The sequence below is a fragment of the Epinephelus moara genome, chromosome 11 (genome assembly GCF_006386435.1).
Source record: "Epinephelus moara isolate mb chromosome 11, YSFRI_EMoa_1.0, whole genome shotgun sequence".
Lineage (NCBI taxonomy): Eukaryota > Metazoa > Chordata > Actinopteri > Perciformes > Serranidae > Epinephelus > Epinephelus moara.
This window is the reverse complement of record NC_065516.1, coordinates 2,231,789-2,249,703: the sequence shown is the minus strand read 5'-3', so window position 1 is coordinate 2,249,703 and position 17,915 is coordinate 2,231,789. Positions and strand designations below refer to the sequence as shown.

Sequence of the window (17,915 nt, the reverse complement as noted above, 5' to 3'; positions counted from 1 at the left end):
AACAAAATAAAAGCCCCTGACAACCTGGAAAATTGCACTCATTACTAAAACTGCAGGCTATCACTCACTGGTCAACTCCCTGTCAGAATCCTTCATGTCATGCTTGTCAAGGTCACCTTTTCAGCTTCATCTAAGTCACCACATTCAGTTCCTAAATGTCTCAACCTTCTTTGCAGCTTCTTTAAGGTCACCCTATCAGTAATCACCTCTGGATGTCATGGCAACTTCACACCTTTGAGCACTTACCAACTTCCCCTGAACCTTGCTCTATGGCCCAGGAACTCTGTTAGCCTCTTCAGCATCCTGTTCTCACAAGCTTCCTCCTCAATGTTGCACTCACCTTGTCAGATTTACGGTCTCTCAATAAAACTTCTTTTGGCCTCCTCAGTGTTTGGGTCAGCCTTTTAGCCTTTTAGCCTTCCAAACGTTGCAGTCACACCAACACACTGGTTCTGAATATCTTCACTACTCTTTGTTTTCTCAATATCTTCTCATGCCCTCCTGCCAAGTTTCGTCTAGACTTAAACATCAAGGTCACTCCCTCTTCTTCTATCTTTCACAGTTTCTTTGATGTCGTGCTCTCCCTCTAAACTTCTTTGTCAACCTTTTGGCTTCTTGTATTTATTTCAAGCTCAGCTGAACTACTTCGTCTGGTCCTGACCGTCTCATGTGATGGCTGACCGTCTTCTGGGTGTCGGTTCGTTGGGTACTTCTTATCACTTTTAACTTCCACATATAGCTCTCTACTCAAGACCTTATCATCGCTGTGCCCTTCATCTCAACCACAGTGCCAGTGTTGGGTACAGTGTGTGTGTGTGTGTGTGTGTGTTAGTGTGTAGGGTTTGAAGGTGAGTTCAGAAAATATCGTAAGCTGGAAGGAATGCTCTTGAATAGTTTCTATTTTTACTTCTATTCTGAATTTAGTTGTATTTACCTCTTAATATTAATACTGTCATTATTTTTTACATTTTTTTTTATATATCTGCGCCTACTTCTGTCTTGGTTCTGCTGCAACACTTGAATGTTCCCTCTGGGCATCAATAAAGGCTTACTTTATCTCATGTAGCTTTCACTATATTTATGAATAAGAAACTCTTCTCTTCTCCAGAGTGGATTAATGTCATTGTCAACTTAACCACTAAAGCAAGTACACTTTTCCCCAGTTGTGCAGAAAATGTCTTCTTTAACAAGGAAACTTTCAGCTGAAGAGTTAAAGAAAAGGCTCAAAAGTCAACATCAGGACAGTTTGTTTCACATTTTCACCTTAAATCACAGTGTTGGCTAAAGGTTATGAACATGCATTCAAAACTTATTGTTAATTATCCTTGATTTAAAATAGAGATTAAAAGAGACAGAAAAGAGACGACTGACGCAAAACTGTCTTCTGACACTAACTTTTCACTGAGTCACTGAGAGTGTGTGTGTGTGTGTGTGTGTGTGTGTGTGTGTGTGTGTGTGTGTGTGTGTGTGTGTGTGTGTTGTAGAGATTGATGTTCTTGCAGGCTTACATCATTCTGGACAACCTTCACATCTTTAAGAGGTTAGTTAACAGTCAAGAATAGAACTGGCATGAGGTTTCTGTTAGAGTCAAAGAGTGAATGAAGTCGTGTGTGTACATTTCTACTTACAGTATCCGCCTGTATGCTTGTGTGTTCAGGTAGAAGTAATGAGCTGTGATTTGGACAGAGTGTGTATGGGTTGTTTTAAGATTAAACTTTTTATTCCTTTTTCAGCATTTGAACAAACAGTACATTACAAATGTACAAACAACATTCAAAATTAAAAGGAGGAAGTGTGTATGTTTTAACACAGTCTGTCATTTACATGCACAGTTAAATGGAGCTAAACTTATTGCTCGACTAGGCCATTTAGTCGGACTACTGTCCTTGTCCCAGTAAATAAGCACAGGACGGAAATCGATTTATTGACCGAAGTATATCAAACTCTGCTATGATGGGTTGCGATATGCCCCCTTACAGCTTGTTGGTATCGGACCTTTTTCCGGTTGACCTATTACATCCCAGTTAAACAATCAAGCGTCGTCCAGCTGTTCGGCCACTTTTTGGACAGGTTGCCATTCCATGTTTTCTCCCATCCATGTATTTTAAAACTTTTTCTTCTTTCAGCTGACATAGCATGAATTGTGTCTCCTTGTCCATCCAAAAATGCAGAGCTGGAGGAGGTGCTCAGAGGTGGAGACTGTGGAGCATGCACAGAGCACCTAGGCCAGTTTGGGTCTGATTGACTGCATACATGCAGGAATAATACAACTTCCAATGGCATTATCTGGGTGTGCAAGTCCGACTTTGAGAAATTCGATTTGGAATGATTTCAGTCAAACTAACATGTTTACATTTATTTTAAAAGTCCCTTTTTAGTCCAACTAACACAATAAATCATTTTTATCTAATGTCATGTAAACATACTGACTGACTCACTGACTGATTTGAGTGCATAAACACTTGTATTTGTTTTCTATATCTTGCTGTTACAGTTCTTAAATGTGTGGGCAGCACAGAGATTGTGTTGTTTTATGAATAGTAACAGGTAGCATTTTGTTTTTTTTAATTTCACATTTTAACCTGTTTAATCCATTTATAAAAGTGTAGCTTCAGCCTACAGTGTAGATGTTTGGGTTAATTACTAATAATAATTTAGATATTATTTAAGCATAAGTAAGGCCTGTCTGTGTCTTCTGATGTGCTCACAGTGAGAGAACAGTGTTTATAGTTACAATGTGAACGTCCTGTCAAGTCATCTTGCTATCTTCCTGGGATATAAAGCAACTGACACTGACAGAGAGAGACAGAAGGAGAATTTAAACATACAAAGTAAGATGTAAAGAAGAGGAACATTAAAGGATGAAAAAGAAAGTAAGTACTTCTTCATGTTCTCTGTGTGATTGATCACTGTAATCATTGTAAAGATGAATCACTGTGCAGATATGAGCCTCACAGGCAGCAGGTAGCTTGGCAGTGTGATCAGAGTGTCAGATGGCAGCTGAGGTAAACAGGACATCGACCTGATAAAGACGGAGCAGAACAGATCTGACTGTCTCTCAGCCAAACCACCATCTGCTGCCACACAAATAAATCACAGCTCCACACAACAACAAAAGGCTCATTCATCACCAGCAACACTGCATTATCTGCATAATGTAGTGATGCATTTAATCCATAAACATGTGACCTCATATAAGAGAAATTAATACAGAGATACATTTTTTTTTCAATGACAACAATACATTTTCTTCCCACAATATGATGTGCATTTCAAACAGAAACAGAAAGACATGGTAAATACTGATGCATCAGTTACAACCACGAGTATCATGTGACTGGATATGGCCAGCAAGCACACTACAGCCTGACAGATCCAGGATTACTAATAATATTAATATTGATCTGATAAAGATAAATGCCTGAGGTATTAATTTTCCTCCCACAACTTGTTAAATAATTTAACATTTTGATTTTGTTCCTTAAAATAAGATTTTTTTTAAACATCTGAGACAAAGAAATGTAATGGAAAGGGCACTTAAAACTTGGGTTAGCCCTGAGCCCAAAGGCTTTTTCATTTTTGCAGAGCAGTGTGCCCCGTAGGGATGTGCCATATTATACGGTTCATGATAACACTTGTATAATTTTTAATACGATAAGAAAAATTTGTTTCATGATACAGACAATATTCTGACTTGTTGACATAAGGATGTCATAGCGTTACGCATGGCAACAACAAGCATGGCTGAAAGCAAAATTGCTACCAGCTCCACAGTGGAAGAGTTCACTTCCTAAAGGGGGAGCGACGGGGATCTGATGGTCAGCACTGAGTGATACAAGCTATAGCTGAAAGATTAGAGAGGAAATGACCATACAGGTCCAGGGAAAACAACAACTCCATCATTTAGGATTTTTCCAAAAGACTTATTTTATAAATATAAATACTATTTATAGATTCGAGGGTAGGGCTACATTTTTTGTATTTAACAACTGTTAAGTACAAAAAAGTTCTTGTAGTTATTTTGTTGTACTACTTATATTTCAGATAGAGTAAGACTCTCACTCTGAGTTACTGTTGTTGTTTACAAACTAATGAATTGAGAGAAAAACTTTGCTCAGTTTTTACTGAATATGTGAAGGCAAACCATATAAAACTATATCACTTCATCATTTTATCCTATTAGACTTTTTTGTGAAGTTTTGTCATGATTAATGAAATGATAAAGAGATTTTCTTTGGTTGACTACAGCTCCAGTTAGAACAAGCTTTTCTTCAGTGGTTATAACAATGTGATTACATGGATGTGAATAACCCATTTATGAGGCTTATCTCAGTTATTATCATATTCCAAATATGGTGTTTACATGGGCACAGAGAAATCAGATTGTTCATATCTCCTGTATACTTTCTTTTGGGGTACTTCAGCTAGCATTTTGTGGTTTCTCATTAACTGAATATGGTGTTCACATGCTCAAACACATAAACAGGATACTCCACAAACCCAATCATAGACAGGTCATGTCCATTGAAACGCACTGTCATAAGTACATTTTCCTTTTAGTGGTACCTAAGCCAAGTTTTCTGATTTTCCAGGGTACAAAAATCTGCAGAGAAATACCACCAATAACGCATAAAAAAACACAGACTAATCGTGACTTGTTCAGAGGACAGCTAATTAATGAGGTCTTTAAACACATCATGGGTCTAGTGGCCTAAATAACAGCTGAGTCCTGCCAGTGGAGTCCTGGCTGCACCTCGTGCCTGCAGTCATCACTGTCTCACCCAGTATCACAGTAAACAAGCCTCTCTGGGGAATAAATCTGTCTCCTCTCCAAGCTAAATTGGGAGACACAGTTTTTATAGGTGGTAAAAAAAACTGACCAGGAGCTCTCTCTTTTTCTCTCTCCCTCAGATCTTGTTAATGAATTCAGAACCACACAAAGCTTTTCCTGGGAGAAATCCTTGTGATCTCGTCCTGATGTGAACCAGGTTTACTGGCGGAGAGAAAACACACTTCTTCTCAGACTTCAGCTTCTTACTGAAACATTACGCTTCACTACAGTTTTGTTGATTTGATTTCTCTTTTCCTACTGACACATAAACATTTAATTCAGCTTCAAGCAAACATAAATCTCTCTCTGTTCTCTCTCTTTCAGTCTTCCTCTTCAAACGCCCTCACACCTTCCTCCCACTACCCTCCCCTTCCTCCCACCTCTCCCCCTCCTCTTCTCTCAGCACCAGGTCAGCCTTGAAAAGAGCTGAGTAATAAAATAAAATGTGTGGGCTGTTGAATGCAACACCATTTGGGAGAGAGAGGGAGAGGCAATGTGTGTGTGCATATTAATTAAAGTGGAGCAAATGAGAAGAGAGAGAATCTGCGGTGTATTAACACGGCGGAATAATGCGATCACTCGGTCAGGTAAACAGAGGAGAGAAGAGAGGGGGGACAGATGGGCAGAAAAAAATATAAAACAATAGGAAAGAAAAAGAGAAAACAGAGAAGAGAGGACAGGAAAACTAAGGGAAGGATACAAGAGGGGAAAGACACAACACAGCAGAATAACTGAAAAACATTTGGCAAAAATGGATAATTGGGATATCAAGAGAAGAGCCGATGAGCAAGGTTTGATGTGGGAAGGACAGGTAAGTTATATACATGTATGTACTGAACGTTTTTAACGGGTTTGTTGTAGGGTTGTCACCTTTTAATTGAAATTCAGCCATTCGTTTAAAAGTATTTCATTTTTAAAGTGTAATGACCTCTTCGGATTCAAACTGTACAGTAAAGTGCAACAGACTGCTTTTTTACAGTTTACAGGCCAGAAGATCATTTGAAGTAGTTTCACTTGTGATCCAAATGAGGGCGCTCAAAAATCATCTTGACCTGCTGTTTGCTGTCAGTAAACTTAGCTTGAGCTGGTAATGGGGTTATTTTGCTATAAAAATGTAGGAAACTTTTGAGAAAGAGGCCCTGAGCGGACAACTGTGACACCAAAGCATCAGAGAAGCAGTGTGTGGAAGTATTTCGGGTTCTACGCCATACATGGAAAAGTGATGAAGACAATGCTTTCTTTTGACTTCATACAAGGCAGCTGAATGTATACTTTCTCGTTGCATTGATGCCAGACCTACAGAATAAGCTCTGCATCAACTCTGTAATAAAGCTATGTGTCACGGTGATGTACACCTCCTGTTTCTTTTCGTAAGGTTTATATTTTTATATCTGTTATCCAGTTTATATTTAGTTTATATTGGCTATACTGTACTTTATATTTGCTAAACATATTTGCTAACCTTTTTTCTGCTGGTATTTTAGTCCTTGTATATTGCACGCTTTGTATCTGCACTCCTCTAACTAACTCCAACTGGTGCACAGCAATTTCCCTTGGAATGCATAAAGTTCTATCATATCCTATTATATCATATTGTATCGCATCGTATCGGACCTTATTTTGTCTTATCTTATCTTAACAACAATTTCCCACAATGGAAACAAAGTTTTATTGACTTTTATTTCACAAATAAGAAATGATAAATTATGAAGACAGTAAAGTCCGCACACAATAGAATTTTAAGTCTTGTGTGAGATTTATCTTTGCTTTATGTGAGTAGAGGAACTCATCTGTTTTACACAATCATCCAGCATCCAGCTGGTGACAAACTATCTTATATTACAGATAAATAGTAAGCCATCTGTGTGTCTCTTGATCCACTTCTATTCCCTTTGTCCGTGGTGGCAGCATGGGTGGTGGGCGATACAAAATTGCTAAAGTACAGCCTGTAGTTCGAGTAATAGCCCGAGAGCCAGCCAGGCTCTGTTGGATGACCTGTTTTACAACATCTGGTGGAGTTTCGCCAAGGGGAGGGGAGCTATCTAGGCACTGGTTAGATGAAGGGAAGTTTATAACAGTTACATTTACACATACTACCCACATCGTTTTGATATAAAGCTGGTTTAAAATGGGTGAAGTATCCCTTTAACGTTGTTGTTATTAATTACCAGGTTTTCTGTGTGTTTAATGTGTGTTTGAATTCAATCAAACTTACTGCACTTCACTGAAAGTCATCACAGTGGCACAGAAACCCCACTGCTAACTGTTTTGGAGGTGTAACTACAGAACAACACAGACACACCACTGCAAAAACAGTGTAGGCCACTTGTGTAGGCTCTCGGTCTTTACCTACAGTAACAACAAATCTGCATACTCACCTGCTAGCGTTAGCTTGCCACACAAGTGAGGCAGCAGAGGCTCCACAGACAAAGCAACAACTAGTGTACAACTTCATTTGACTCCCTTCGTTTCAGCACAATCAGCTTCAATCAGCTTTGCCAGAAGCTCATAAAAATCAATCATCACCAAGATAGCAAGATTTATATGCAAGCATATGCGGCTCGTTGGTATTGTTTCGGGGTTTCAGAGTCTCGGGATGGGAGTGGAAGCATAATATAAAATTCCAAGTCGCACCACAGTCTCAAAACACTCATATTCATCAATCTGGATTTTTGGGAAAGGTGCTCTGTTTGCTCTATTACGATAAAATAAGCCTTCCAGAGGGGAAAATAAAAATTAGAAAAGAAAGAAAAATAGAAATTTCACAAGCCATTAATATCAACATTACAAGGCAACCAGCACACATACACACAGTACCCACGACCAGAGTTATACTAAAACTAATACTGTCTCAAGTGACATAGTGGTGTGAGTAGTAGCAGCAGCAAATTAGGAGTAATGTAGCACCATCTACTTTAACAGGGTACACCAGAGTAATGTATGATGTTTTATGAATGCAGATAATATTAACGTTTTATGTATCTCTCAGTGTTTTACACCCATATCTTTCATGTTTGTAGATGCACAAAATACAACAAAAACAATTGCAATTTGTTTTAAATGAACAAAGAGAAATACAACTTCAGGAGGAAGAATAACAGAGAAAAACAAACGTGCACACTACCTTGGCATCATCTGCTGAGGGTCACTGGTTCATCAGTCAACACATGGGGAGTAGAGCATCTGTATGCACACACCCATTCACACACATCACATAGAGAAACATTCAAAGATAGAAATGATATCCAAACTATTATTATTGTATAAAGTGTTTTGCTTCGACTGTCTAAAGCATTTTACCACAACCAAGGGAAATACCCTAATGCACTCTGAGGTGTTCTGATGGGCTCTTCACCTGCCACCTCATTCATTATTTACTTGTCTAAGGACACTTTGCCATGTATTACTACTTACTTAATTATTTAAATGTTGGCTCATCTTCATCTTGCTTGTCTTTAAAGCTCTGAATGGCCCTGCTCCATCATACACTGTACTGTTTGTTCAACATGCTTAAAAGCCACAAGCCACCACAACCTCTCAGGTCAGCTGCTGTAGCACTGGGACTTAAAATGTGGTGAAGCTGCCTTCAGTTTTTATTCTCCTGGTTGTTGGAACAGCTTCACATGTGCTCGGGCTGTCGCTTCTTTCAAAGGCAGCCTTAAAACATGTCTTTCTTCTCTCACTGCATCATTTGTAAGTTAACAACTGACAGCTTGACTTGTCCTTAAAATAAATAAGTAAATAAAAAAATAAATCACAGTCACTTACACTCACTGGTTCCAAAGGAAGCTCATCTTCAAACAGCTGATGTCGTCAACACTGGAGGGCTTGATGATGTAGACATTTTGTGTGTGTTTGTGTGTGTGCGATTGTGCTCACTGACCAAAGTGCACCCCTCACTTCACTCACACATTTCACATTATACACACACCAGGAAAAACAATGAATGATGTATATCTGTGTGTGTGTGTGTGTGTGTGTGTGTGTGTGTGTGTGTGTGTGTGTGTGTGAACATACGATACTGATCTGCTCCTGAGTCTTTCTGAGTCTTTGCATCTCTGGAGTGTCCGACACAATGCTGAATCCTCGACCTTTACTCTCCTCAAAGTCCTTCTTATACTTCACCTGCAGGAGGGCAACAAGAGGGAAAGAAGAAACACTTGATATATTAAAGAACAACTAAGTTGTAAGTTTATACTTGCATTTTAAGTTTCTACTTGAATATGTTTACATGCTTTAATGTTCAAATAACACTTATTCACTGTGCTGTCTGTGCTAGAACACCTGTATTCACCCTCTGACTGAAACGCTCTGCTTTGAGAATCAGACACACCAAACAGTCATCAAAGAACTAGCTCCAATGGAGGCTGACTGCTGAGTCACCGCATGCTGCCTGTGTCTCAGCCAAAAAGTTGTGCTTGAACACAATGCAAAGGCGACAGCTAATGGCCAACCAGCATGTATGTTCTGTACCTGCATGAGAGGAGCAGCGGTAGTCTGTATTAATCATTCAAAAAGGGGCTCTGGAAGGCCGACAGTGACAGGATGGTTTTAAGATGGCATTTAGCACATTAACAACACAATCCAATGTTGAATTAACTTGAATTAACTAAAATTAATTTTGGTCTCGCTCCCTGTTGACTTTAGTCTTTGTTTACTTTCCTCACTTCTGTTTCTGCCAACTGCCAGTAATTTCACTCACCAACCAGCTCTGACACCGTTTCAACATACTGAATCAGCCCAAAAACAGCCGACAAGGGACAAGGGCTGACTAGTGCCAAGATATCACACAAATGAGTGCCCCACTAGTGGCATAGTCACGTTATGTACTTAACGTAAAGCTCTGTAGGTTAAGTTTAGGCAAGTGAAGTTATGTAGGTAAGGTTCAGGAAAAGAAACATGGTTGGTTGTTGTCATGTTGTGTGCTTAATGTAAAGATACGTGCTTAACATAAAGTTAAATCCTTAATGCAAAGTAATTGATCAATAAAGTTGAATCAAATCAAGTTATAGAAGATAAGTTTAGGAAAACAGACATAGGCGTTGTCATGTAAAGTTACTTTACTAAAGTTTACTTCATGTAAAGTTACGTACCTAATGTAAAACTGTGAATGTTAGGTTTAGGTAAGTAAAGTTACATAGGTTAGGTTTAGGAAAAGACACGTGGTTAGCCATTGTCACATTCCTTACTTAATGTAAAGTTACGTACTTAATGTAAAGTTACATAGGTTAGGTTTAGGAAAACAGATGTGGATATGCATTGTCACGTTATATTCTTAATGTAGACTCACAAACTTTAAATAAAGCTTTGTAGGTTAGGTTTAGGCAAGTAAAGGTACATAGGTTAGGTATAGATAAAAAGATTGGCACAATTCGTACTTAATGTAAAGTCATAAACTTAAGTTTCATAGGTTAAGTTTTGGCAAGTAAAGTTACGTAGGTTAGGTTTAGGAAAAGAAACGTACCTTAAAGTAATTCCAAGTTCATTTGGTTTCACATAGGGGACATGAACATGGGACTCTGGAGGAAAGTCCTATGTTTGTTTGACCTATCAGCCACCCAAGTGTGCATCCTTATATGGACTTCACTCTTTATACTACTTCCTTCTTTACTACCGCTAGTGCATTGGTCATGTGATCGCAGCCCTCCCAATTACATGGGTTATATGCCCATTCTGGGGCATCACTTTTTGTAGGTATACATATGAGCAGTGCATGAGAACAGCCTGAACTCTTACTGTAGGATTGTATAAAGAAATCTGTCACAAGCTGACGTCAGCTTGTCTTAAAGTAGAAAAAACATTGGAAACAGAGTATTCACAATGGCCTAAAGCCTGAGTTTTTTGCTAACAGGTATTATTATTTATGCATGTTTACCTTATTTGAAACTCTGGCTACATTTAATATGAATATCCAACACTAAAACATTGTATATACATCAGAAAATTAGGGAAAGCATATTAGGTCCCCTTTAAAGAAATACTGGCCCTAAAAATCATCCATTAGTGATGTGATCTGCCTCAGTTTGAGTGACATAAATATTTCAATATTGATGTGCTGTATTATTAATTAAAATATCGAAAATCTCAGGGCTGAAAGTCTAACTCATCAATGTTAATCAAATGATTTAAAAACATAAACGAGTTTTGGTTTCAGGGCCTCAATCCATATAAAAGAAAGCTTCTGTCTAGAGCTGCCATTTTGGATTAAACACAAGAGAAGACAAAGTTTTCAGGAGGAAAAAACACAAAAAGAGGTGAGTTAGAGGCTGTTATTATAACCTGGTTCATGAATAATGAAATGGATAATTCAACTGCAAGTTCACTGAACAAAACCTGGTATTATTCACATCACAGTGATGATATAGAGGAGTATCTGAAGGTGGATTTTATCTTTGAATGCGCCCACACAGCAGAAATAATTATAACACTCATTCAGACAGACCACAGCTTCACTCAGTGTGAAAGAACTTTATAATATCCCATAACTGCACCTTAGACCTGTTTACCAGGGATACATGCAGGAAACCAAAGGGAGAGAGGTTTTTATTTCTGAATTTAGAAAATGACCTCTGGGCATTTATGACAGATGATCCAGTTTTATCGACACCCAAAGTGCACATAGAGTAAAATCTACCTGAGTGAATACAAGTTATTTGTTTATTATATGTAGGGCTGGAAAAAAAACTCAATACTTTGACTGACCAGAATTTGTCAGCAGAATTGAGAATTAAACTGTCAATTTTTGAAAGTTTGACCCAGAAAAATGACCCGATGTAGGTAGACAGACAGACAAAATGCGTTGGTACACATGTAAAGGAATACTTTACCCCAAAATAACTATTTGTAAATCAATGACTCAGCCCGTATTACAGTACATTAAATTCAAACTGAAACTGTTTTTCTCTTTGAAGAATTTGAAGAGTTTTCTGTTTTTGGATTCTTCATTCCCTAGAGGCATACAAGAAAATCTACGTTTTCTTCACAAATTCAACCTCACAGGGTGAGTAATCAGTGAAGAAATAGTCTTTTCAGGGGTGAAGTATTCCTTTAAGTTTTTCTTATATCTACAAGTGTTGCTGCAGTTTTAGCCTCTCAAAGGCTCATTTATGTTCAGGGTTAGATATGTATATGGACACAGACGGAGCCTTCTGTAGTTATTCTGTGTTCATTTTGTCCATATTTGTGCACATTTTCCGATACAGATACAGATGAAACAGAGCAGCACCACATGAAATCGTAGGGGCAGTGTAGCGTAGTTCAAGTGAGACGCGACTGTAGGACACAACAAAGACATTTTCAAAATGTCGGAACAGACCGTATCAGTATCATAGGCAAAAGAATTCACAGTACACATGTTGGGATGTTTGTAAGGCCTCACAGACCTCTGTTAAAAGGTACATTATTACACCCTCTTTCACTGTCACTCCTTTTGTCGTTGTCAGAAACTTTTGACTCTGTCCTTTAGTGCCATCATGTGGATGTGTTTATGCAAGGAAGTATGTTTGCAGCGATGGTTACAACATTTAAAGGTAGGGTCTGGAGGATTTTCCAGTTGCTGTTTGTAAACACACATTCAAATTCGGCCCCTCCTATCAGGCTCAACTCTCCCGAGTGTACGGAGCCCGGAGGTACGGAAGAAGGCTTCACAGAAGAGGTTCAGGCAAGGCTCGCGCTGGTGCACGCTCGGACACGCTCGGACACACTCGGGCACGACACCTGCGCTCTCTCATTGGCTGGGGAAATCTCCGCCCAGAAGCGGTCCGAGCTCACAAAAACATCAAAATACAGTTAAAGGGCAGGAGCTCTGCAAACAGAGCCACACATGAGTAGAAGCCCATAGGTGATGATTAAGCAGGATTTCATTTGTATATGTCTATATTTTGTTTTGTTTGAAAATCCTCCAGATCCTACCTTTAAAATGAACAGATCTATTTTGGTACATAAAGGAAGCAAACATGAGCCTTGAAACTACTTCTCCTTGCAGAAGTACTGAACCCTGGGTCAAACCCATCTTTTTTCTTTGATTGGATATTTTTATATTTAAATAATAGTTTTTGCTAATTTAAAGATCCAGTGTGTAGGACGTAAGAGGTTATATTGGTAGAAATGGAATATAATGTAATAAGTATGTTTTCTTCGGTATAATCACCTGAAAATAAGAAAGGTTGTGTTTTTATCACCTTAGAATGAGCTTTTTATATCTACATAAGGAGCAGGTCCTTGTCTACGTAGATCGTCATGTTGCACTGACATGTTTCTACTGTAGCCCAGAATGAACAATCCAAACACTTCTCGAGATAGGGACATTCGCGATTTCATGTACTCTGTGTATAATTCAGCTCCTGCTTAAAACCTCCTGAAAGTCTGAATCTTAAGTTATCAGTGAAAAAGGGTGAGCACACATGAGCAGGTGCTGGGTTAGCGGGCTGTCTGCAAAATGCCAAACAGCAATGGAAAAAGACAGATGTTTAACGTGAAACTGCTTGATTAAGTGTTCTTACTGATTTACATCACCTGGTTGATTTGTTTTGGAGAGGAAGAGACCTCTGTGGATGATTCAGCTCCTGGTTAAAACCTTCTGAACAATGAACACTGAAGGAATTGACCAGGAGCTTCAGCTGGTTATAATCTGCAATCCTCACTGCTAGACAGCACTAAACCCCACTTATCTTGCACACTGGTTCTTTAAATGACAGATTTGATGATATTTCATATTTTTCTTCATGTCCAAAACCAACAGTGAATATTTCTACTAACAAGTATTATGTGTGTAACTACAGCTAGATGTATCTTCTTCACCTGTGCCATGATGCACCACTGTTGTTAAAAACACATCAGTGGGCCACACTGTTGCACTGGGTGACATGTTTCTTTATTACCATGAGCACACACACACTGTAGTTGATTTTGACCAGTCCCACATACACCATCCTGCTGCTACAAATACTCACTACAGCAGCAAAAGTGGATTAATCCATCAATGAAAATAGTCCCCACCAAAAGCACTATTTCCTCCTGTTTGTTTGATAAAAACTACAGTGAGCAGCTGTTTAAGGAGATTACTCATGAAACTAAATTTGATAGATTTGTGTTTTTACAGACTAACGTCTTCAGTAGGTACCAAGGGGCTTGGAGCTGAGAGACACAGATAGGAAGATGGGCCAACACATTGTTGCTTTTTGGGCTTCTCACAGTATTTGCTGACAATAACAAAAGTACTGAATATTACCCGCTGTGTTTATCCAAATCCAAATTAATACCCCATCACTGCCAAACAGCAGACAGAGTGGCTGATTTACAGCCCACAGACGACAACAACAACAGAGCAGCAGCAGGCGGTCATTTCTCACTCTGGTCCTGCCTGCACTTCACTTTGACCTTCAGAGGAAACACTGGAGCTCATTTGGCCATAAAGTCATCCTGCTGGTGTCCATCAGTCGTCAGTAACAGCCCCATTAGCCCTCAGAACAGAGTTGCATAAGGCTGTAAACTGCAGATATATGACTCAGGCAGTTACAGAATGTGTGTGTGTGTGTGTGTGTGTGTGTGTTCTAGTATTGCGCTCTCACAGTGATTGTCCCCGTTCTCAATACAAAGCAGACTAAATCCAAATTCATCAGTCGTAGGCTCCCTGCTGAGCTAATATGACAAGCTAACGAGCTAAATCTCTCTCTCTCTCTCTCACACACACACACACACACACACACACACACACACACACACAAAGTAGCTGATGCCCCATTAACACACACCTATGGAGGGTTGAAATCAAAACAATTCGAGCATGAAAAGTGACTTCTCATTTAGGTTTTCTTTGGATCTGATTGAGGACACATTTTATGGAGAAGGAGGAGGTTTTAGTCAGTTGACATTTTAGTCTTTTCAGTCAGTACATTATTTTGGACATCCAGTCGAGCCAAAACCAATCATTTTGTCCTTTTAGTCAAACTTATTTCACATAAGATTTTGTGTCATTATCTGGTGAAAAACACAGGTTGGCTGATTCAGAATGCAGCTTAGCAGAAAGTGTGTGGTGGTCTGATGGTGTCGATTAAAGGAAAAATCCAGACATGGAACTTGTTCTGATTTGCATATTTATTTAGAACCCAAATGATTCAGCAAATAATGCTCTAGCAAAAGTTCAGTCAAGAAGACAACACTTTTCATGCTCAGGCTCTAAGTTTTTTGTCTCACCCTGCCATTCACTTCTTGCACACATGCTCACTCACTATCTCTGGGTGTCATTGTCTGGGTCTGTAAATTGAGTCCTCAGTTGTTTTTTAGCTGATTCACAGTCAACCAATAGCACAGCGACACACCTTCTCTGTCAGCCTATCATCTTACTGCCCCTCGTTTTAAATATGGTTCTTTCTCTGCTGTAGTTCCTTCTTGCTGCCATCAGGGGCGCCCTTCACCTCCCCATCACCACCTGGTCTTTGCAGATTCATCAGCCTCATCCACCTCAGCAGTCACCACCACCACCAGTGTCTGGACTCCATGTGGGGATTTATCTTGCTGCCGCTCAGATGCCCCATCATTTACAAAATATCTCCCACTGGTGTCCAAGCACCAAAGAGTTCATCTCAAATCATCTGTTAATTTGTACACTCGTGTCTTAAATATTATCTTTACTTCATTCTTCTATCTTGCCTGATTGAACTGGCCTAGGGTCCAATACTCTCTTGAAAACTATTATAAAACAATGAATCCCAACATCACCTCTCCCTGGTACAACTACAAAGGGCACCAAAATATGTTTGTGAAAACATTTTAGGCAAGAAATAGGCAGTGCAGTAACAGAATCTTGGTTTATATTTGACCAAGAGTGCCTAGCTTTAAACGTCTGATCAGAATTAAGTCTGAGTTTGAGTTTGAGATAGTGAGAGATTGTATTAAAACTTTCAATACAAAGAAGATTATAACGGTACATTTATACCCAGATGTCAGTACCTACTGTTAGTTTTGGATTTTGAAAACAAAATTAGTTATTGTTTATTTTTTGGCAATATATATAAATCTAGGAAAATTGATCAATATCATGATTTTGATAAACTCAGTCTTTAGTTTAATGTCAGCAGCTGCTCTGGCTGTGAGACAGACACCACCACACACTACCAGGTCACATGATCACATCACATCCCCTCCTCTGTACCATAACACAACTAGGTCAGTGCTGAGCATATGGGGGTTTTCCCACTGTGTGTACGTGTACTCTCACACTGCACAGTGTCTTTGTCTATTATAATCAGCTTCCCGGAGCACGACTTGAAAGCTTCAGCGCTAATATGAAGTGATTTCAACATCGCCTCCGGGGACATGAGACACAGGGATTGGAAAAGTTAAAGACGAAGAGGAGGAGGCAGGAAAGGTTGAAACATAAATCCCTCTCCTAGAGGTAACAGGGGAGATGAGGAGAAATAAACTGCACAAAAATGAAAAAAAGTGCAGGTGAAACAGTCACATCAAAAGTATCTAAAGTGATGCAAATTGACGACACTCTCCTCCGTCCTCATTTCAATTAAGTTTCTCACCACAAAAGGAGATAAAATTATGCCAGACTGAAGTTTCTGGGCGATGTGACATTTGAGAGTAACTACTTTGATATCAGCCTCATCCATTATGTCAGGTAGCTGAACAAAGGACAGTCCCACTGTCAGAGGGCTGTGTAATCTGTTTCTGCTGAGATATATCTAGTCTATAATCATTAAACCCACAGAGGCTGAAGCACCTTGTGTGCACCTCTGTGGCCTCTGTATGTTCTCATGTGACTGCTAACTTAAGTGTCAGAACCAGTGAGTGATTTTATGGTGTTTATCAAAAGTGGCAGCTGCTGCGGAGTATAAACAATAAGGTGATCCACCGTTGTTGTTCCTGTATGTTACGATGTAGCTGTATGCATTCTTCTTTTGCAGGAAAATAAGGAGTTAAAATAAATGCTGCATTTCAGCTGATTGAACATTTTGCCTTTTATGTGTTTTGTTTGATTTATTGACATTTTAAAACGACTCACTTTAATTGCCCTAAAAGTCACTAAAACAGCATCAAGAGAGAAAACCATCTTGTGAAATATTATGTCTTTTGTCTTTGTCTTCATTTCAACATGATGTTTTGTAGTGATACTGATGTGTGTTTGTACACTCAACAACTCACTACGGGACATCTTATGGTCGTTACATATTTAGAAGTTCGTAAATATGGTGGTAAGGTTGTAAGGCACCCCCACAGTATCAGTCTGTTGTTCTGACAAGAGGGTAAAAAACTGGTACCAGGAGCGAAATGTGGGACCTTGTAAAATGGAAGAGCAGGAGGAGACAGATGAAGATCGACCACTCTCCATTGATTTTCTTTGGTTGTCTGCACTGAATTTAAGATATTCAACTTATTATCGGTACCAAAATCAAAATTCACTGTGAAAAGACCTAAAGTGTCAGACTGCAGGATCTGATCTGCTGTTAAAGGCTGCTAGAAGAAATGACAACTAAACATCCTGGAGAGACAAGAAACAATGTTTGCTCATCCAGTACTTAAAAGGGAAAAAAGAAAGAAAGAAAGAAAGAAAGAACGAAAGAGTGGATACAGAGGGACACATTGGACACAGAGGGACACAGTGGATACAGAGGGACACAGTGGATACAGAGGGACACAGTTGTTACAGTGGGACACAGTTGTTACAGAGGGACACAGTGGACACAGAGGGACACAGTGGATACAGAGGGACACGGAGGATACAGAGGGACACGGTGGATACAGAGGGACACATTGGACACAGAGGGACACAGTGGATACAGAGGGACACGGTGGATACAGAGGGACACATTGGACACAGAGGGACACAGTGGATACAGAGGGACACGGTGGATACAGAGGGACACATTGGACACAGAGGGACACAGTGGATACAGAGGGACACAGTGGATACAGAGGGACACAGTTGTTACAGTGGGACACAGTTGTTACAGAGGGACACAGTGGACACAGAGGGACACAGTGGATACAGAGGGACACGGAGGATACAGAGGGACACGGTGGATACAGAGGGACACATTGGACACAGAGGGACACAGTGGATACAGAGGGACACGGT

The 17,915-nt window shown here is 39.5% G+C and overlaps 2 protein-coding genes across 2 annotated transcripts in view; both read right to left on the bottom strand.

Annotated features, from left to right (window-relative positions):
* Positions 1-8,640, bottom strand: part of LOC126397572 (nebulin-like) — a 114,449-nt gene extending 105,809 nt beyond the window's left edge. Inside the window, exons 1-2 of the mRNA XM_050056453.1 lie at positions 8,600-8,640; positions 7,956-8,014 (exon numbers count right to left, since the gene is read on the bottom strand). The gene's annotated coding sequence lies outside the window, so the exon portion shown is untranslated. The remainder of the gene's footprint in view (positions 1-7,955; positions 8,015-8,599) is intronic.
* The window catches only part of LOC126397587 (LIM zinc-binding domain-containing Nebulette-like), a 75,339-nt gene continuing 65,962 nt past the window's right edge, over positions 8,539-17,915 (bottom strand). Inside the window, exon 4 of the mRNA XM_050056474.1 lies at positions 8,539-8,956. Coding sequence (XP_049912431.1) covers positions 8,645-8,956 — 312 coding nt within the window. The 3' untranslated portion in view covers positions 8,539-8,644. The remainder of the gene's footprint in view (positions 8,957-17,915) is intronic.